The sequence below is a fragment of the Ascaphus truei genome, chromosome 9 (genome assembly GCF_040206685.1).
Source record: "Ascaphus truei isolate aAscTru1 chromosome 9, aAscTru1.hap1, whole genome shotgun sequence".
Classification (NCBI taxonomy): Eukaryota; Metazoa; Chordata; class Amphibia; order Anura; family Ascaphidae; genus Ascaphus; species Ascaphus truei.
This window is the reverse complement of record NC_134491.1, coordinates 26,439,370-26,462,141: the sequence shown is the minus strand read 5'-3', so window position 1 is coordinate 26,462,141 and position 22,772 is coordinate 26,439,370. Positions and strand designations below refer to the sequence as shown.

The 22,772-nt window shown below is 47.2% G+C and overlaps 2 protein-coding genes across 2 annotated transcripts in view; both read left to right on the top strand.

The window, feature by feature from the left end:
* The first annotated feature begins 805 nt into the window (after positions 1-805).
* On the top strand, positions 806-14,936 carry SARS1 (seryl-tRNA synthetase 1). The gene is made up of 11 exons (XM_075613990.1): positions 806-1,152; positions 7,166-7,236; positions 7,582-7,662; positions 8,521-8,679; positions 9,330-9,473; positions 10,552-10,707; positions 11,142-11,363; positions 11,645-11,774; positions 12,626-12,783; positions 13,333-13,462; positions 14,456-14,936. The coding sequence occupies exons 1-11, from the start codon at positions 1,017-1,019 to the stop codon at positions 14,605-14,607; spliced, it is 1,539 nt and encodes a 512-aa protein (XP_075470105.1). The 5' UTR covers positions 806-1,016; the 3' UTR covers positions 14,608-14,936.
* A 4,521-nt stretch (positions 14,937-19,457) lies between these two features.
* Positions 19,458-22,772, top strand: part of CELSR2 (cadherin EGF LAG seven-pass G-type receptor 2) — a 71,212-nt gene continuing 67,897 nt past the window's right edge. Inside the window, 1 exon segment of the mRNA XM_075613979.1 lies at positions 19,458-22,772. Within this exon segment, the coding sequence (XP_075470094.1) occupies positions 20,631-22,772 (2,142 nt within the window). The 5' untranslated portion in view covers positions 19,458-20,630.

The following is a 22,772-nucleotide window of genomic DNA, read 5'->3' as shown; positions in this document are numbered from 1 at the left end:
GGAGGTTGGTTAAACCAGCGGTGGGAGAATTTCTAGGGGGGGCGCGGGCGGTTACAGAGGCCCTGCGCTCTTCCCCAAGGCATTTAAATTAAATGCCGGGGGAGACGTGAGGCCTCTGTAACTCACCTGCTGCCAGCCAGGTCTTCGGCGACGCATCGCCATGGCAACGCAGCGTGAAATGACGCCGCGGGTTCATGTGACGTCACGCGTCGCCATGGTAACCCGCATCACATGACATGATGGGGTGACGTCACATGACCCGCAAAGTCATTTGACACTGAGACATTGGGAGAGGGGGGAGGGGGCGCGCGAATGCTGCAGCTCCCAGGAAGGGGGCCGCAGCTCCAAAAGTTTGCGCACCGCTGGGTTAAAACATGGTATAGAAGTCAAAGAATGCTTTAAAAATCATTAAAAATGGTATTGAGTTAAATAAAAACTACTACAGAACTGATTTATTAAAATATATATATATATATATAAGATTTTACATGTTTTGCTGCCTTCTTCCAGCAGTTGATCTACAAGAACTGAAGATGATATGTTGGTTCAGCAACTTCATGCCAATTTTCCTGATGATGCTTCCTATAAGATCAAAAATAATAAATTAAACTGCTTATTTAGATGACAGGGGGGCAGAGGGAGAGAGAAGAAGGGAGAGAAAAGGGGGAAAGAGAGAGGGGAGAGAGGGAGAGTTGCTAAGGACACACGATGCATGGCAACGGCAGCAGGTTACAGCACCGCTCTGACTGAAGCTGTTTCTGCGCATGTGCGTGAGGTTTGCCTGAATCTAGTCTCCTAGGCTCGGCGCGCGCTGTGGGATCACCGTATCACGTGTCCATGATTAATGGTGGGTCTCTCTCTCTCCGCGCCAGAGCGCGTGCGCCAGACACGGAGTGACACCGGTAGCCGGGACTAGCCGAATAGGAACCGGGCGGGGCCAGAACTTAACAGCGAACTGTGACTGGAACAGATCACCCTCCTCTCCCTGAACACGGTCACCCCCCGCGTCCGGTAAGATGGTTTTGGACCTGGATCTGTTCCGTGAGGACAAGGGAGGTAACCCGGAGCTGGTGAGGGAGACTCAGAGGAAGAGATTCAAAGATCCGGGGCTGGTGGAAGCGTTACTGACTGCGGACACAGCATGGAGGAGATGTGAGTATGTATGTATGTATGTATGTATGTATGTATGTGTAATATACATATATATCTGTGTGATTACATATACTGACTGCGGACACAGCATGGAGGAGATGTGAGTATGTATGTATGTATGTATGTATGTATGTGTAATATACATATATATCTGTGTGATTACATATACTGACTGCGGACACAGCATGGAGGAGATGTGAGTATGTATGTGTGTATGTGTAATATACATATATATCTGTGTGATTACATATACTGACTGCGGACACAGCATGGAGGAGATGTGAGTATGTATGTATGTATGTGTAATATACATATATATCTGTGTGATTACATATACTGACTGCGGACACAGCATGGAGGAGATGTGAGTATGTATGTATGTATGTATGTATGTATGTATGTGTAATATACATATATATCTGTGTGATTACATATACTGACTGCGGACACAGCATGGAGGAGATGTGAGTATGTATGTATGTATGTATGTATGTATGTATGTGTAATATACATATATCTGTGTGATTACATATACTGACTGCGGACACAGCATGGAGGAGATGTGAGTATGTATGTATGTATGTATGTGTAATATACATATATCTGTGTGATTACATATACTGACTGCGGACACAGCATGGAGGAGATGTGAGTATGTATGTATGTATGTATGTATGTATGTGTAATATACATATATCTGTGTGATTACATATACTGACTGCGGACACAGCATGGAGGAGATGTGAGTATGTATGTATGTATGTATGTGTGTGTGATATACATATATATCTCTGTGTGATTACATATACTGACTGCGGACACAGCATGGAGGAGATGTGAGTATGTATGTGTGTGTGATATACATATATATCTCTGTGTGATTACATATACTGACTGCGGACACAGCATGGAGGAGATGTGAGTATGTATGTATGTATGTGTGTGTGATATACATATATATCTCTGTGTGATTACATATACTGACTGCGGACACAGCATGGAGGAGATGTGAGTATGTATGTATGTGTGTGTGATATACATATATATCTCTGTGTGATTACATATACTGACTGCGGACACAATATGGAGGAGATGTATGTATGTATGTGTAATATACATATATATCTCTGTGTGATTACATATACTGACTGCGGACACAGCATGGAGGAGATGTGAGTATGTATGTATGTGTAATATACATATATATCTCTGTGTGATTACATATACTGACTGCGGACACAGCATGGAGGAGATGTGAGTATGTATGTATGTGTAATATACATATATATCTCTGTGTGATTACATATACTGACTGCGGACACAGCATGGAGGAGATGTGAGTATGTATGTATGTGTAATATACATATATATCTCTGTGTGATTACATATACTGACTGCGGACACAGCATGGAGGAGATGTGAGTATGTATGTATGTGTAATATACATATATATATCTGTGTGATTACATAGACTGCAGACACAGCATGGAGATGTGATATATATATATATATATATATATATATATATATATATATATATATATATATATTTACTGACAGCATGGAGAATGCTGATACAGAATGGAGGAAGTGGATATATATCTATCTCAGAGGGATTGGCACACCAAAAATATGCAAAAAATGTCTTATTATTGGTTCAACGTTTTCGGCTATCCTATGCGCTTTATAAAGGCTCCAGAGGGGAGCTCAAATGTTGGGACCAATATATATATATGTTTTTGTATACTTATGGTGTACCTATACCTTTATTTTTGTACAGTACCTTCTAGTTTATCTGATAGTATCACCCTCTCCAGTAGTGTGGCCTATACTATTTAAGTGTGTGCCCCAACCTATATAGATCTTAGGGCAGATTGGTTAAATGTGTAGCCAGACTCACCCAACAACACTATAGTGCACAAGGGTTCTGACAGAACCACAGCCAATGCACTTATAATGGTGCAATCTATGCAGGGATGGGTTAGTTGGAAAATGATTGATATAAATACTCACACGGGCTTGTGTGAGTACAGGTACATCTGATGGTTCTTTGCCTTCCGTTGGTGGAATATTATGGTCACTGCTCTTCTCACTGTATGGCTCCTTCCCGCTTGGTCTCAGTTCGAACTCACCCCGAGTTGACAGTGAAACGCAGGGATGAGATATTTCAAATTTAATAAAGGCACAAACAATAATAAAAACTCACATATAAAAAAAACCTCGTCGGCTGCAGCAAAGTTGGTAGGGCTCGCCCCGTTTGAGCGCTACTTGCTTCTGCATCCGGGCAGCAGCTGGTGACACGCAGGGCTGGAACGCACCCCCACCGTCTCGCTACGATGGCCTCCGAGGTACAAAAGTCTCTAGTGGATTAGAGCGACGTGTTTCGCTTCGAAAAAGCTTCCTCAGGCTCTCTTTCTGTAACCACAATACTGGAGAGGGTGATGCTATCAGATAAACTAGAAGGTGCCGTACAAAAATAAAGGTATAGGTACACATAAATATTATATATTTATATCAGATATTACCGGATGGTGGATCTGGAAAGAAGAGACAGCACACAGCCAAGTAGTAGAAACAACTGATTGATAAAGGCACTGCATCCAACGTTTCGGTCAGCTAAACGTGACCTTCCTCAAGGATGTGCGAACTGGGATAAGCATCAGTTTATTTCTTGTTTACAGTGTGCCTTCTGCCCTTGATATATATATCTATATATATCTATATAGATATATATATATCTCCAACATTTCAGCTACACTCTGGAGCCTTTATCAAGCGCATAGGATAGCTGAAAACGTTGGGCCAATAAGACATTTTTTGCATATTTTTTGAGTGCCTAGCCCTTTGAGATAGATATATATCCAGTTCCTCCATTCTGTATCCGCATTCTCCATGCTGAGATATGTATGTATGTATGTATGTGTACACACGTAATGTACATCATGTACTGACTGTAATGCATACAATATGTATATATCAGGGGTGCGCAGTCTTCGACTGAGACACCTGCGCGCTGAAGCAGGGATATTCTTAAAACCTGACCTGTTAGTGGCCATTGAGTACTGGAGTTTCCCACCCCTGGTATATATATATATATATATAGACATATATGTACACGCAGTTCCATGTAATCGCTGTACACAGTAGAAGTGAGACATGTGGAGTCGCACTGCTATATAGATGCACAGCTGACAGGAGCCGGCTGGCAGTGTTAGTCTCACTATTTGTCAGGAAGTGGCTGGGTTTCCTGAGTCGGTAATGAGCTTACTATCTGACAGACGACAGCATTGCAATGTGGGCTCACTATCCGTCAGACAAGAGGCTGGGAGCAATGGGTTGCTCACTATTTGGCAGTTTCTGGCCCACGTGCTGCTATTACAGCTGATGCAATCCTGCAGCAAGCAGTGAGGGAGGAGCTGCATGAAGTCCGTCCTCTATCCACCTCATTCATTAGGACAACTCATCTTTCCTCAATGTATAGGCAGCATCCCAACTCAGGCTTGCCTGTGTGTCCCTAATTAAGCGTCAGCTAGCCTTTGTATGCCGAGTTCAGTAGCCGGGTGGAGCAGGCTAGACAGGGAGAAAGCCTCTGGAAACTCACAATGGCCATCATTCTTGGAAAATACTGGATCATCACTCAAAAAGTAAATCAAACAAACGGAAGGCATTATGTTTTCCTTTTGGTCTCACCAGGTTTCTTCTTTAAAATATTTGTAAAAAGCAGCAATGCAGAAGAAATCAGCGCACACAGGGAAAGGAAGCCTGGCCAAGGGGTCAGGAGGGCTTGGGACGTTGCTCTATTGTGCACATATAAGTGTGTGTCTGCTATCTTTCCCTCTTCCCATCTGTGCTGATTAATTTTTTCTGTATTGCTGATTTGTTTGATACATTAAAAAAGAAACTTGGTACTAGAATAATTATGGCATCTGCCAAGAGCTCGATATGCACAACTTTAAGGGAAAACGCATATAAAGTTTTAATGCGATGGTATCACACTCCCTTGAAATTATCTAAATTCGTACCAGGGTACTCCCCCCTGTGCCCTAGACAGTGCGGAGCAACGGCTGACTTGCTACATATGCTGTGGTCTTGCCCGAGGATTAAACCGCTTTGGCGAAAAATCAGAGATTGGCTTGAGAAGATCCTAAATCTTAAAATTTCCATGGACCCGTGGCGGTTTCTGCTGAACAGACCGTCCTTGGGGTGGACTAAATCAAGTAATAAACTAGTTGCTTATTTCGCAACAGCTACTCGGTGCGAGATCGCAGCACCATGGAAGCAACCCGAAATTCCCCTAATTCCCAAGATTCGGAACAGAATTTGGTTTGTATGCCAGATGGAGAAATTAACAAATCTAGTTAATGACACTGGCGAAATTTATCTAAAAACCTGGACACCTTGGTTGGACCAGAGGGACATCCCGGGAGTAGGAAGAGATACTATCCTGCTTTGATAGTAATAAATGCGTTTTCCCTTGAATAACGCTGAATGTAGGAATCACGCAGAACACATAGTGCCAAGAACACCTTCGGCAGGCTCGTGAAGTGGGTATCTAAGACTTCGGGTGGATAGGTTCCCCTGGAGGGGATAAGCATATAACAACCTTTAGGAGTTGAAACTCCACGATTCTATTAGTCCTAGTGGGATTGACTCCCGCACCACACCACCCTCCCCCCCCCCCCCTTCCCTGTCCCGTCTCTCCCCTACACCCCCCCCCTTTTATTTTATTTTTATTTCTCTGTTAGCTGTATCCCAATACCTGTTTGTGAGAAATGTTAGTTTGTAACACAATTTCTTTGTACAATGTATGGTGAAGATTTTGTTGTACATGTTCTTTGCTGAAAAACTCAATAAAATCAAAGTTATAAAAAAAAAAAAGAAACTTGGTGTGACCAAAAGGAAAACGCAAGTCTTTCCTTTTCTTTGATTTACGTTTTGAGTGCTGATTCAATATGGTTTTTGTATAATTGTATGCATCTTGCAGTATAGATGCAGGATCATAGCACCCCCAGCTGAATTATAATAGCAGGGTGAGTGCAAGTTCATTCTATTTTTTTACATCATTCTTAGAACACACTTTTTTATTGCCGGAGAATCGACCAACACTTTGCAACTTTAAGAGAGCTTTAAAGTAGCAATATCTCCCTAATTATAATTATTTCACCCTGGCGGTTCCACAGAGCTGATCCACCCCAGGGGCCCTCTACCCCTCCCCCTGTCCCACCACCTTGTTGCTGAGAGCATTTTAATAATAGATGCAATTTTGTTTAAATGACACTGGCTGCTGAAGTTACCAATAGAGATTGCGATGTCTCCCGATAACATCTATTTGCAACTGGAGACGCTGACCATGGCAGCCACACTGTTATTGCCAGACAGGTATTCATGTCTGGGGCATTGAACCGCAGGTATCTTGGGCACTAACTTGTACTGTCACCTCCCTCCCCATGTAATATCTGCATCAACCAAGGTAAACAAATGACCAGCACGGATTGTTGCGTTGAAATGTTTGTTACAAGAAGCATTTTTATTGTAGAATATTTTTATTTGCCTCAATGTTTTTCTAACACTCAATACTACTACACCAAAGTGTGTGATCAGCATTGACTAAAACAAGGATTTAAAGAAATAAACTGCTGTATGGGGTATTTTCTTGTTATCATTCTTTTATCGTGTCATTATGCATACGATCCCCCCCCCACCCATCCAGAAGGGGCTAACATTTGATGCGAGTAGAGTTAAAATAAAGCATTTGGTTCTCTGCTTCATTGGAGGAGACCCAATTCACTTTATACAAACTGATGGGGATGTACAATGTTTTTAAAGGCAGTTTGATGAGTTAATGCGATAAGAACAGGAAGGGAGAGATGCCTTTTAAAATAACTCCTGTTTTCTGTAAGACTTCTGTAAGTGGAAGCTGTTCTCCGTACCGCCCGTCCTGTCGCACACATAATTGAGCTACAGGTGGCCTGTCCCCTCTTGTTCACCCCCGGTTTGTTTTGTATGTTTGCAGGCAGATTTCAAGCAGACAACCTGAACAAGTTGAAAAATCTGTGCAGCAAAACGATCGGGGAGAAAATGAAGGTAGGAATTCTGAGCGTCTTCTGCCATTCCTGTACTGACTCCATCAGTTTCACTACACCTCCATCCTGCTCTGCCGTTCCCCCCGCTGTTCCTGTACTGACACCTCTCACTGTATCTCCATGCTGCCTGCAATCTCCCCTTCTATTCCTGTACTGACCCCTTCTCACCATGCCCCCCCCCCCCCCCCACACCCGTTGTCACTGCACCTCCAGCTTGCCCTGGATGCCCCATCTGCCATTCCTGTACTGAACACACACAGCTCCTTCATTGAATCCTGATCCTGTCATACAGCCTGCTGTACTATTCCTGTAACTCTCCACGCTCCCTATTTTGTTGCTGTTGCAGAAGAAGGAGCCTGTAGGTGACAGTGAAGCCCTCCCAGAAAATGCCCAGAACCTGGATGAGCTGACAGCGGAAGTCCTGAATGTGAGCAAATTATTGTTACATCCAACCCCAATTAAGAAAGGGATGTTTCCCTTTGACTGTTGAACATGAATGTTTTTACATCTGGTAATAGCTGTTTGTGTTTAATGAAGCAAGGACTAAATATCAGTAACATAATGCAGCTCGTGTTCAGTGTTCTGCATCACTCTATCGTCTGGGAAGTCATTCCTGGCTGTGCTTGTTACAGGGACTGTTTGGTGACAGCAGGAGGGGGTGTTTCTAAGGCGTGGGATGTTCATATGACGTTATTATTTCAGACTGTGTTTTCTTAGCAGTGCTGTGTCCCAGTGGTCCTCAGTGCTTTATCCCGCTGTTATGTAGGGAGAAATAAAACATATGAGATATTACATTGACGTCTGACACCTAGAACTTTCATGTTCTATATATGAACTCATCAATGTAGCCCTGTTCTGTCTTCTTTTTTAAATGTAAGACCTTCAACGTGCTTTTTACTAGAGCGCCAACATATTCCACGGTGCAGCACACGGGGGGTTCTTGAATTGGGGGTCTCACTTGTTGCTACTCTGACTTAGTGGTAGAATCCTGTGACAGCCTCTTTGTGGGGTCCCTGCATGTCTCCACTAACCACGTAGAGCAGTGGCTCCTAACTCCAGTCCTCAAGGATCGCTAACAGTCTGGGTTTAAGGGCGTCCTCGCATTAGCACAGACGGATCAATCATTTTGAGGGAACTACCTGTGCTCCAGCAGAGAGATCCTTAAAAGCAGTACTGGAGTTGGGAACCACTGGCCCCATTTATCCCATGCTCTGTTTGGGTGGGAGTGGGGGGGCATCCCATGGTATCGCTACACTGACTGTGATGGGGGTCTTGCCCGCCACAGGCTCTGTCGGTGACTCAGATAAAGAGGCTGCGGGTACTGATAGACGAAACCATATTGGCAACAGATGCAAAGCGCTTGAAGCTGGAGGGCGAGAGGTTTGAGAGTCAGCGGGAGATCGGAAATCTGCTGCACCCATCGGTACCCATCAGCAACGACGAGGTAACATCAAAGGGGGTATAAGTGGGGAGCATGTGATTATAAAGTACTGACTCTTCTATACGCGTTCAGTGCTTCCACCTCAAGGACAATTGCTGTTTTGTCAAACATTTAAATAATGTTATCGTATTCACATATGGTGTTTTTAACCTGTGTGTTAACCTGATGTGGGAGCAAAAGAAAAAGAGAACCTGCAGCACTTTAAAAAGCTTCAACAATATTCTAAAGTACAAAATGTATTCAAATATACAGAGTGATATTTACAAAGAACAGATGCACAACGTTGAGAGAGAGATTAATATAAAATATTTTATCAGGAACAAATCACCGAAGTGACCCAATATATGTGCACAACATTGCACTTGAAGAAGAATCTGATTTATTGGTCCATGATGCACCAATAAATCACCTGTTTATTTAGTTGCTGTGATGTGCTGGTATATTGGATCACTTTGGTGATGAGTTCCTGTTTATACCTCTCTCCCTTTACCATGCACCACGAACGCCATCTTCAGCGTTTCGCCCCTAGTTGTAGCTTGGCTATTACTTGTAGATAGAGCTGCAGAACATTGCATCTCAGTCTAGTTAAACCTTGTCCTGCTGGTTATTTTCTGACCTCCCCCTCCCCCCACTTTTCCTTTCCCCACTCGCAGGATAACGATAACAAGGTGGAGCGCACGTGGGGAGACTGTGAGCTAAGGAAGCGGTACTCCCACGTGGACCTGGTGGTCATGGTGGACGGGTTTGAGGGGGAGAAGGGAGCCGTGGTTGCCGGGAGTAGAGGATACTTCCTGAAGGTAAGAGCGACGAGAAGATTGGATTGTGTCTGGAAGCCATGGAGTAGGAGGGAACTTAGCTGCTCGGTTGGGTCCGGTGCATACAGGGAGGAAACTTTCACTATTCTATTTCTGTGCATCAGTGCTTCTGGCCTCTGCTCCAGGTTGTCATTTGAAGGAAGATGAGTTGCAGGAGGATTAGGTAGGACACATCCAACAGAAATATTATGTGATGCATCAAATTCTGCGTCTCTGCCCTTTTGTGTGCATCAGAAACCGTCACCAGGTCTCTCTTGTTGTTAAACCCTCTGACTAACGAACAGAATAGGGTAGAAGACACATCTGGTGCAGACCCAAGAAAATTAAATTAACGAATACCCACTGATCAGCTATAAAGAAGGCAACACTAACCCCATTAACCTTTTTAGAAGAGCCCGGTTAGGGATGTCATGGAATAAATCATAGATTTGGAGAAGCTGTTAATACATCAATTGTAGAACAAACGTTATAGAAGATGTTTTGAGGTATTTTTATGCACTCTGTAGTACCTGATGTGCATTTCTAAGGGGGGCTAGACCATTTATTAGAGTTGATGTTGCCTCATCTTGTGGGACACAAAGTTAGGCTACGGCCCCGGTAACTCAGCTGCAACGCGCGCCTGCGAGATTGGCGCCGCGTGCAGCCGATTACCTGGTCTGCAGGGAGCTGGAGGAAGAGAGACCGGGGGGGGGGGGGGCGTGGCGGGGGAGTGATGGGGGCGCGGCCATGACGTCACCCGGCAGGTTCGCCCTCATTGGCTGAACCGCCGGGGGCGTGCCGTATCGCTCGACGCGAGTCCTGCTCTCAATTCTATTGAGAGCAGGAGCAGCTCTCGCCTCAGCGCGGCGGCCCCCCCTCGCAGCGGGCCCGGCGCCATTGAGGGGAGGGCTCTCGTGCATGTAGCGTCTGCCACAGCGGACGCTGTAGTAGGCAGCGGGGTCAAGACCTAACGAGGGGCAGGAGACGAGCTGAGATATTGGGACTTCATCTACTTCTGCTCTGTGATTGGTCACCAGGTCTCATCCTTCTTACCCTCTCTTCTCCCCCCCACCCCCCTCAGGGTCCCCTGGTGTTCCTGGAGCAGGCCCTCATTCAGTACGCCCTGCAGGGCCTGGCAGGGAAAGGATACACCCCCATCTACACCCCATTCTTCATGAGGAAGGAGGTGATGCAGGAGGTTGCCCAGCTCAGCCAGTTTGATGAGGAGCTGTACAAGGTGCGTCAAAGAACAGTCATTACGCCTGTATATTGTGTGGAGAGTGGAGGGGGGGAGGGGGTATTACATCCCTGTCGTGATAATGTAACGACACATAGATCGTGTGCAGTGTTAAAGGAGCAGTATTTTTTTTACCATTAGTCGGGGCTATGTGATATATTGTATGGATATCGCCACGGGACAAAACAAAAGGGTCTGATATGGGGTCTGCAGAAAGGAGCCTGTAATCTCGCAGACCAGATTGTGAATGCAGCGAAGAGGAGACATGTTTGCATTATGTCACACAGTCATCCCGAACACACACTCTCCTTTCACTCTGTTCCCCTTCCTCCTCCAGCCCCCCGTCTCTGCCCTTCGCTCCTCTTCTTCCTTCCTTTACCTCTCCCCCATCCCCCTCGCCCCTTCTAACGGTCGCTGCTGCCCCTCTTGCGCAGGTGATAGGGAAGGGCAGTGAGAAGTCTGAGGATGGCTCCATTGATGAGAAATACCTGATCGCTACCTCAGAGCAACCAATTGCGGCGCTGCACCGTGACGAGTGGCTGAAGCCCGAAGAACTGCCCATCCGCTACGCAGGGCTCTCCACCTGTTTCCGGCAGGAGGTGGGGTCCCACGGGAGGGACACGCGTGGCATCTTCAGAGTGCACCAGTTTGAAAAGGTGAGAGAGCTCCCTCCGTACTCGCTCAGTGCTGCTCCCTCGTGTAATGTTCTCACCTGTATTCCCTTCCTCTCTCTGACTGTACCTGCTACTCTCACTCTCTTGCTCATTTTTGATTACACCTAGCCTCCTTCTCTCTCTCTCTCTCTCTCTCTCTCTCTCTCTCTCTCTCTCTCTCTCTCTCTCTCTCTCTCTCTCTCTCTCTCTCACTCTTCTCTCCACCTTCTCCTCTCCGTCCTATCATACTGTGACCATCTTTTCTCTTCCTTCTCGCTCCTCAGATTGAGCAGTTTATTTTCGCCTCCCCCCACGACAACAAGTCTTGGGAGTTATTTGACGAGATGATTGGGACAGCTGAGGAGTTCTACCAGACGCTTGGCATCCCATACCGCATAGTCAACATTGTATCAGGTACACACGGGAGAGAGGGAAGGGTGAGCCTGGGAGAGAGGGAAGGGTGAGCCTGGGTGAGAGTCCCCCTTTCTGCCTCTTTGAAATCTGTTAGTCACAAATGGGTTGTTAGACTTTGCACCACGGAGGTGGCTGCTTCTGAATCCTGTATTTAACCCTTAGGCTGCCTGTGAGGGGGTAAAATTGTGTGCTAGTGTTTAGCTGAATCTTGAAGTAGAATTCGTGTGCGCTGTCCTCTTCCCCTCTCCTCACTGCCTATGTGATCCTCCCTGCAGCTTCCAATCTCCCGTGATCAGCGGGGCAAAATCCACATAAAATAAAACAAAAAAGGGGCGCATGACAGAACACAGAGACAATATACTATCAAACACAATTTATATGTACACTAATGCATGTACAACATACTTAAAATGAAGACCGGATCACAATATCCAATTAGTCACACAACACACAGCACTACCAGAGGGCAAGCCTCAATGAAATCAAGGCACTCGTTATGTCCAAAGATCTTGGGGAACGGAGAGTGGGGGCTTACGTGATGATTATCAGCCAACCCAATGTCTCCAACGGAGCCCTCATGGGTGTGTATGCGTGCGCAGCTTCCGGAGTCCGTCGTCACGAAACCTCCCGTCGCTGCCTATGACCTCACCGCAGTTATATTCTTAGTCTCTCTATGGCCCCCTAGCCCTCCTCCTTGTTGCTTTGATTCTGCTTTTCTCTCTCCACGTTCTCTCTCATCCTCTGGGATTTTTACGTTCTCATTCTGAGTCCCTACTCCTCTAATTCTGACTTCCTTAAATCTTCCGTAGGGCCTCTCACCACCTTACCCACTGTCCTTGTCCCATCTACAGGTTCTCTGAATCATGCGGCCAGTAAGAAGCTAGATTTAGAGGCGTGGTTTCCCGGATCTGGCGCTTACAGAGAGCTGGTCTCGTGTTCGAACTGCACCGACTACCAGGCTCGCAGGCTGCGCATCCGCTACGGCCAGACTAAGAAGATGATGGACAAGGTGAGCAGATGTACTGACCAGGGCGGGGGGGAGGGATTATTGGGGTGTGGGGTGTCTCTTCCCTTGCAGGGAGCTATGGGGCATGGAGTCTGTCCCTCTCACTGCAGTGTGACACAAACAGATGATCTATGGGACAATGGAGTCTATGCCTCACACTGTAGTGACACAAGCAGAAGAGCTATGGAACATATAGTCTATCCTTCCCACAACAGGGTGACACAAACAGAAGGAACCTATGGGACATGTCTGCCGCCCTAATGTGGGAGGGACAGAGTTCGTGGGCCATAAATCCCTTCTTGTGTCACATTGCCACCAAACACTTGCCTGCGACTGATTCCTATGGCAACGCAGCTGTGAGGAGCTCATCCTCACAGCTGCGTTGTTACTACCGTCGGTTAAACTAGAGACCCGCTCTACCTCTTAATAATAGGCGAAGATGGGGTAGGTGCACTAGGGGAAGAGAATATAGAATCAGGAAAAAGGGCACTGTCCCAAGAAATTGGATTCTTGATCAAATTAGTGTTATAACCTGCCTCTCCCATGACGCAGGTGGACTTTGTGCACATGTTAAACGCTACCATGTGCGCCACGACCCGCGCCATTTGTGCCATCCTGGAAAACTACCAGACCGAGGAGGGCATCGCTGTGCCAGATAAGCTCCGGGTCTTCATGCCACCAGGTGAGTGCAGTGCTAATAATTAATAATAGTTTGTTCTTGTATAGCGCTGCTAGTTTTACGTAGGTCCCTGCCCCGTGGAGCTTACAATCTATGTTTTTGGTGCCTGAGGCACAGGGAGATAGTGACTTGCCCAAGGTCACAAGGAGCCAACACCGGGAATTGAACCAGGTTCCCCTGCGTCAAACTCAGTGCCAGTCTGTGTCTCTACTCACTGAGCCACTCCTTCTCCCTAATGCTAATGGGTTATCATCTCATCCCTATCATTTATTGGGTTATTGGGTTATTTAGTATTTATATCATATTGCAGAGAAGGATAACTGAAGTAACATGGGAGATTAGGTAGGAAAAAGACTTCTGTCCATATAGGTCAACCTGTGTTGCATCCTAATTAGGTGAGATACTCATCCTGTATTTATGGTTCTATTGATCCAGAAGAAGCAAATAAACCCTGAATTATGTATTGTAAGGGGAAATAAATTATTCCCTGACTCCCGTACTGGCAATCAGATGTCCCTTTGGATCAACATCCTTCCTGCGTGTGAACTTATTCATTATATCCCTGTATAACTTTCCTTTCTGAAGACATCAAAACTTGTCTTGAAAATCTCCCCGTATCTACCATTGCTGGATTATAAATCCCATATTGTCACAAGTTTCTTGTGCTGCTGGGGAAATCTTTCCTTTAATCTCAAATGGTGCAGGGTTTGTATCATCAAACGTAGCAAGAGATTAATGGTTTCCCCAAGAAGTGCGAGTTGTTAACCAACGCTTTAAGTGCAACATTACCCCTTCAAGGGCTAAATAAGAATACGAGGGGCAATCGGCACTGTGCTCCTCAGATAACAAGTGGCCACAGAGCTTTACAATCGTTTTTAGTCGAGATGAAGTGATGATTTGCGCTGGGTTGAAACGGGATCCCACTTCAGGCAGGTCAGCCTCATCCCGTGGAAAGGATGGAGGCCTTGTGTAACTGAACCCGTTCCCTCCCCTCAGGCCTGAAGGACATCATTAAGTTTGTGAAGCCAGCCCCCATCGACCAGGAGCTCTCCAAGAAGCAGAAGAAGCAGCAGCAGGATGGAGGCAAGAAGTGTGGAGAGAGCGGCCTTGAGTCTAAACTGCAGAACATGGACGTGAACAGCTCTTAAAACCCCCGACTTTCACCCTATCCTGCACGCCTCCCATCCATTAATGGGTTAACTCTTCCCTGTAAGAGGGGCCTGCAGCGCATTGTGCTATAGACCCCTCTAGCAGCCATGAGCTTACAATTATATGGTGGTGCCGCTCTTCCTGTTTCCCCCCCGTCTCCTCTTCTGGACAATCCGTTGCTGCTACGTACGAAGACGTAATAAGGGAATATTCTGCGTCCTTTGTTAACACGGTCTAAGGGGATTTGTAGGATGGGAACTGAGCAAAAATGGTGTAATAAAGCAAACAAATTGGTCGAATTGATGCAAGAAAAAAGTAGTGGCCGTGTGTCTCATTTCACCAGAGTTTCAAAATGGTTGACATTTGTAAGGCAGCGTCTGAACCTAAACCTGGCACCCCAGGGCAGAGACCCGTGGCGTTAAGGTTTTGGGGAAAGAAAGAAAAAACTTCAATGGACTTTATTAAGAAATAATTTCTGTAGACCAGTTTGTAAACCATTATAGCTTCTTCCAAAGTGGTTCGTTAACGAGTGAGCAGTTTTCTAGAGCAGTTAATAAAGAGAAGTTTTAAAAAAACGAAACCCTTCTCTGAGAAGTTTAGCAAGAAATAATGTGAAGAAGTGATGCATTTTAATAAAGCAGTTTCCAGAGAATAAAGGCATTTAAGAGTTGAACCATTTTCACAGAGCAGTTTATAAACTGTTTTGAGCGTTTGAATATAGCAGGTTATCCAGAAATTATGCATTTTCATAGAGCGGTTTACAAAGAATAAAAAAAAAAAAATATATATATATTCTTATAAGGTTTTTCATAGAGCGATTTATTAAGAGATATTTTCATAGAAGTGTGTTGCGGAGTGAAGTATTTTCAATAGAGCGGCTTAAGTGACACTTCTGTTTATTAAGAAATTGTCATACAGCTCTGAGGTTATTTTGGGGGGGAGGAAGGTTAGCCTTCCTGATGAGACATCCAGTGACCCACTGGTTCCTGAGACAAATCTGATTATTTTGTGACGGTTTTGAGAAAGAAAAAAAAAAGCTGACCGAACTACAAACATGACAGCGGGCCATGATTGGGAGAGGAAGCCCTGAAAACACAGCCATTTACAATCTTCCAGGTGGCCTGGTACCCTCTCCTGAACCAGGTGCTCCTAAATGTTGGGGAACAATAGATAAGCTGAAGACCCCACAGTTAGGGTGAGCTAAAATAGGCCAAACTGCTGCTTGAAAGGGTTTGAACTTTTCCCTTTTGCATCAGTGGTATTAATCCCCCTCTGGCAGTGAATGTGTTTCCCTGGTCACCCTGCCCATTGTCTCCGAGGTTTCTCTTGAAATGAGGGGAGTCTGGTCCTTTTTTGGAAAGGAAAGCTACCCCCCTCTCACCCCCCAATTTCACTCCCCAGGGAAGTGGGATAATAAAAGGGAACAGGATAAAGGGACAATAGTGAGAGATCTGCCCTGGCTGCCATTCTAAAGCGCACCGCAGTGGGAACCTTGGAGACGGAGAAAAAGAAAGGAGAGAAGAAAGGATTTCCCAGTCCAGTGCACCCCTAAATAGCTGGGTTATGGGACAGGACAGAGCCCTTAACATAATCTGTGCTGTGCTGCATAATGATCCAGAGTAACTACACATGGATATTAAACACATCACACTGTAAGGATGCAGAATATCTCTATACACTGTTCAAAAACACCCTGCTGTTCATAGTGATGAGTAGCTGTAGATGAATAATGAACATGCTGCATGTATAATAATGCTGATTATTTGTACCCTGATAATGAACGTGCCTCACTGTATAATGATGTGTAGTATGCACTAATGAACATACGCTGTATATTGATGCAGAGCATCTATACACTGAGAATGAACACGCTGCGCTGTATAATTATGCAGAGTATCTCTATGCTGATATTAAACACGCTGTGCTGTATGATTCTGTGGACTATCTATACACTTCCATAGAATATGTACAGTAGTTATTTCTTTGGAGGGGTTGGACTGTAAAGACCGATTCATCCTCCGGCCAGCAGAGGGAGCCCGCGTATAGAGTAAGCAGAGCTTGCCACCTGCAAGGCCAGAACACGCCCCCACCCCCTTTTGCTGCTAGCAGACAACCTAGAGCTCTCTAGCAGAGAAGGAGTTAAAACCACAAGTTGTCAGCTATTAAAATAAAATCCTCCAGCCCCCACATGAGTCACAGAGCGGAGGTAAGGAGTGGATCCCACACATCACAGCAAAACCTGTAGCTGCAGTCTGTACACAGCCTGCAAGATCAGCCACAGCAAGGGAGGAACCCCTCTATTAACAACACCCCCTTATAAGAACATGTCACAGCCCTGATGTACTTTCTTCCTACATGAGGAGCATCAGTTATAAGAATATCTCACTGCCCCAATGTACCCCTTATGGGGGAGGCCCTGTTATAAGGACACCCTCTTAAAAGTACATCTCCTCTGAATCTCCACGTGCCCCTTTGTTATAGTGTTAGAGCATTCCCTTTATCGCCTGGTGCGGAACATCTGTTATAAGAACACCCCATTTATAGAACATGTCACTGCCCTGGCATGTCCCTACCTAAGAGGAACACCTGATATAAGAACGCCCCACTCTTACTATGGGGTAACTCATGTTACTGGAACACCCTCCTTAGACGAACATCTCACTTTCTACAGGGGAACCCTTGTTATAAGAACACCCCCTGTATAAGAATAACGCTGCCTGGTGTGTCCCTTTCCTATGGGAGGAGCCCCTGCTATAAGAACCCCTCCTTTATAAGAACATCTGAAAGGGAAGAATTCATTTTACAAGAGCTTTGGGTGCAAGAAATATGGTACAAGAGAAATAGAACATTGCTTTGAACTAATGCATGTGTCTATTACCCCCTGTGAACAAGATCAGTTTATTTAACCGCAATACACGTTACGTACAGAATACAGCAACATATAATTACATAGCTCACTGCTCAAAAACAGCCACTCCAGGCTGTTGCTATGTTTGGGGTTTTAAGTGGTTTCCACACCTTTTATTAAAAAAAAAACCGGCATAAATCACAGCGTTACCCTTCTGCTTTCCGCCCATTCAAATGCTAATATCAGAAAACAAAAAAAGGGAGAGAGACAGAAGATGGGATATAACCACCCCCCCCCCCCCCCTCCCTCCCTAAAAGATTCCTTAAAGTGGGAAGGTTCTCCAGTTTAAGGGAGGCATTTCCCTTTTAAATTCCCGCATGCCTCCTTTTCAAAGGGATCAATGGTGCCTGCAGGTCCCTGGGAGAGTAGCAGCAGAGTCAACAAAAGCCTTGTTATTACGCAGCAGAATGCAGGGAGTCTCACTCCCAGGCTAGGGTTTGTATGGTGAGTGGGGTCTCCTGCAAATCCCTACAAAGCCTTGTTATTACGCAGCAGAAAGCAGGGAGTCTCACTCCCAGGCTAGGGTTTGTATGGTGAGTGGGGTCTCCTGCAAATCCCTACAAAGCATTGTTATTACGCAGCAGAAAGCAGGGAGTCTCACTCCCAGGCTAGGGTTTGTATGGTGAGTGGGGTCTCCTGCAAATCCCTACAAAGCCTTGTTATTACGCAGCAGAAAGCAGGGAGTGTCACTCCCAGGCTAGGGTTGTATGGTGAGTGGGGTCTCCTGCAAATCCCTACAAAGCCTTGTTATTACGCAGCAGAAAGCAGGGAGTGTCACTCCCAGGCTAGGGTTTGTATGGTGAGTGGGGTCTCCTGCAAATCCCTACAAAGCCTTGTTATTACGCAGCAGAAAGCAGGGAGTGTCACTCCCAGGCTAGGGTTGTATGGTGAGTGGGGTCTCCTGCAAATCCCTACAAAGCCTTGTTATTACGCAGCAGAAAGCAGGGAGTGTCACTCCCAGGCTAGGGTTGTATGGTGAGTGGGGTCTCCTGCAAATCCCTACAAAGCCTTGTTATTACGCAGCAGAAAGCAGGGAGTGTCACTCCCAGGCTAGGGTTTGTATGGTGAGTGGGGTCTCCTGCAAATCCCAACGAAACTTTACTCAAATTACTCTGTGATCACTGAGGTTCAAACATCACAAGATACACAGTGTATGGTGGAGTGTCATAACTTTTTAATTTTCACACCAAACATACTGCTAGCTCAAACCTGTCCCCGATGATCAGGAGTCATGCGGTCCCCTTATATGAGATATAAACCAGGCCTGTCTGAGTCTGTCCCTGGTAATCTACAGTCAAGAGGTTACCCTACATTACATATAAACCAGGCCTGTCTCTGATAATCTGCAGTCAGGAGCTCACCCTACATTAGATATTATATAAAACTGTCTGAGCCTGCCCCATATAATCTGGATTCAGGAGCTCACCCTACATTATATATAAATCAGGACTGTCTGAGCCCATCCCTATAATCTGGATTCAGGTGGTCACCCTACCTTAAATATAAGACACGGATGGGAAAACTCCAGTCCTCTAGGGCCACAAACAGGTCAGGTGTTCAGGATATCCCTGCTTCAGCACAGGTGGCTGTCCAAGACTGAGCCACTGATTGAGCCACCTGTGCTGAAGCAGGGATATCCAGAAAACCTGACCTGTTGGTGGCCCTTGAGGACTGGAGTTTCCCACCCCTGTGAGTTAGCCTGTCTCAGATAATTTGGAGTCTTTAGGTCACCTTAAATTACACATAAACATTAGACAGGAGGACATCCTAAATTAAATATAAACAGGACTGTCTTAGCCTGTCTCTGATAATGTGGCGTCAGGAGGTCACCCTAAATTATATATAAACCCTGCACGGTTCATGATCATATGGAGTTAACCTGTTCAGTGCTGGAGTAGCACAATATACAATGTCCCACGAATCTCCAGCACTTAAAGGGTTAATACATTTAAATACCCTGTCTTGATGCTCCTCCCCCTCATCTCTCACCCCTCCCCCTGCCAATCCCATTCATTCTGCAGCTCAGACACATGCACACACACCCCTCTACTACTGCAGGCTCATGTGGAGGGGGGTTGTGGCTACAATTAAGGTTCAGAGGAGGAGATCCCATCCCAGGGCATCACTTGCACCCCTCCAAAAATATCAGAGGGAGAAAAAAGAGAGAGAGAAAGAAATGAGGAGTTGATGTGGGCCCCATCTGGCATTACTGCTTTAAGGAAAAAGCTTTCTGGGATTTCAACCTGAGCAGGTTGATTTAAAGCAAGAAGCAAAAAGGAGAAGACCCTCTATATACAGACAGGAGAGACCCCCTGAATACAGAGAGCAAAGGAAAAAAACACGGTATACAGAGAGCAGAGGAGGAGACACCCCCTGGATACAGTGCAAAGAAGAGACCCTCTGTATATAGACAGGAGACCCCTATCCACAGGCAAGAGAGATTCCCAGTATACAGACAGAAGAGAAGGACACTGTACACAGCCAGGAGGGAGACCCCCTGAATACAGCCTGGAGAGAGATCCTGTATACAAACAAGAGAGAACCTGTATATAGTGTGGGGGAGAAGAGCAGCATTCTTCCTGTACACCAAGGAGGATAAAGCACAGACCCCATATACAGAACCAGAAAGCATTCCTCCTATATACAGACGAGGTGGAGAGAGGGGATTGTTCCTATAAACAGTCGGATACAGATCCCTGATCCTATATACAGACGGAGAGAAGGCGTTCATCCTATATACAACCTCAGAGACATTGACAGAGTGGATTAATCCTATACTTGCTGGGAAGAAGAAAATAACCTCCAGTGTATACAGTCCTAGAGAGGATTCACCCTATATATTTACACAGAAAAAGATTGCTGATCCTACATACAGACGGGGAGGAGGAGGACGGCCCTGGCATCTGGACTGGTGTGAGCTTTGTGTGGGCGCCCATTTACTAGCAGCAGGCATATAACCCCCACAGCATCGTGCCAGGGTGCTTCTTCTGGACTGTGTTTTAGGATAAACCTGGCGTTCGGTCTAGAAGGGAGGTAGGATTAAGATTCGGGGTCCCCTCCCCTTGCACCTTCCCTGCACCATGCGTTGGGGGGGACATTCTACTCGCAAGAAAGATGGCAGCTTCCTCTGACCCACGCTCAGTCCCGGGGGAGCGGGCAGTACAAAGATCCATGGCATGCCCACAACCTCAGTACCCACCCAGAGACCCTCGTGGGAGCTCTGTCTATCTGGCAGTGCCCGTTCCTCTTCTCTTGCTGCTTGCACTACCAGTGTTATGGGGGCTCCCTAATCCTGTCCCGCACGCAAACTGTTCTCTCTCGCTGGTCCGGGCAGACCTAACCTATGCTCGTTGTCCCCCTGCCCCTTCCCTTCAGCTGTCCTGGTTGTGCAGTGATCCCGTGCCCACAGAAATCCCTTCCATCCTAAGCATCTCCAGTCTGATCACTGCCCGCGTCCCCTTATGCTCTCGTGGGCACCTCCATATCATCACCACATTGCGCCCAAGACCTGTGCTTGCTGGAGAACCAAACCACCTTTGCTTTGCCCCCCGGTTGGCACTGCTGCCTATCCCCCATGTGTTGCCCTCCCTGTGGAGCACATGCCAACCCCGGTGCCAAGCCATAGGAAGCCCCGGAGTAACCCTATTGCAAGGGATACTTGTCACCTCACGCCGTGTTTGCCTGTCTACCCAGCACCCACTAGACTTGAAGCTGCAATGCCAATGGTGTGGAGGGCAGAGGACGGGGGAGCTTGTAGTGCACTGGAGATTGACATTGCCACAGTTTAGCATGCAGACAGTTAATGGCTCAGGGATGCCAAGGGGCAAACGAAATGTTAACACAACTCCCCAATTCCAGACACCCACCTACCAAGTGTCGGTGCCTGAAAATAAGCCAGCAAGCACCTTCGTCGTCCAGCTGAGGGCCAGTGACCCAGACGATGGGGACTCCGGCAGGCTAGAGTATTTCATGGATGCCCTCTTCGATAGCCGCTCGGCCAGCTTCTTCTCGCTGGACCGTGCTACTGGGGAGGTGACCACAGCGGGCGAGCTGGACAGAGAGACCAAGAGCACCCATGTCTTCCGAGTGATGGTCAGTGATGCAGGTGTCCCCCGCCGGACTGCAATGGCCACCCTAACCATCACAGTCAGCGACACCAATGACCACGACCCGGCGTTCGAGCAGCCGGAATACCGGGAGAGCGTGCGGGAGAATATGGAGGTTGGCTATGAGGTGATGACAGTGCGTGCCACTGACGGAGACTCCCCAAGCAATGCCAACATTGCCTACCGCCTGGTGTCGGGCGCTGGGGAGGCATTTGAGATAGACCCGAGGTCGGGGGTCATCAGGACACGGGGGCCCGTGGACCGGGAGCAGGTAGTGTCCTACCGGCTGTTGGTGGAGGCGGACGACCAAGGACGTGACCCAGGGCCTCGCAGCTCCACGGCCACCGTGCACATTGCGGTGGAGGATGAGAATGACAATGCGCCGCAGTTCAGCGAGAAGCGCTACGTGGCTCGGGTGGCAGAGGACAGTGCCCCTGACTCGCAGCTGCTAGCGGTGACTGCCACGGACCGTGACCAGGGAGCCAATGCCGCAGTGCACTACAGCATTCTGAGCGGCAACGCACGTGGCCTGTTCTCCATTGACCCGCAGACAGGTGCCATCTTCCTGGCGGGTGCTCTGGACTTTGAGACAGGGCGGGAGCACACGCTGAGAGTGCGGGCTCAGGACGGTGGGCGGCCGCCGCTGTCCAACGTAACAGGTCTTGTCAGCGTGCTGGTGCTGGACATCAATGACAATGCACCGGTGTTCGTGAGCGCGCCCTTCCAGGCCGCTGTGCTGGAGAGTGCTTCACTGGGTTACTCTGTACTACAGGCGCAGGCACTAGACACAGACTCTGGCGAGAACTCGCGGCTTGAGTACCGGTTGACGGGCGAGGCAGGGCCATTCTCCATCAACAACAGCACCGGCTGGATTGTGGTGCAGACAGAGCTGGACCGGGAGGAGGTGGAGTTCTATAGCTTCGGGGTGGAGGCGCGGGACCGCGGCCAGCCCTCCCTAACATCCTCGGCCGCGGTGAGTGTTCAGGTTCTGGATGTCAATGACAATGCCCCGGAATTCACGCAGCGCGAGTACCAGGCACGGCTGAACGAGGACGCGGCTGTGGGCACCAGCGTTCTGACAGTGTGGGCAGTGGACAGAGACGCCCATGCCACTATCACCTACCAGATTACCGGCGGCAACGCCCGCCAC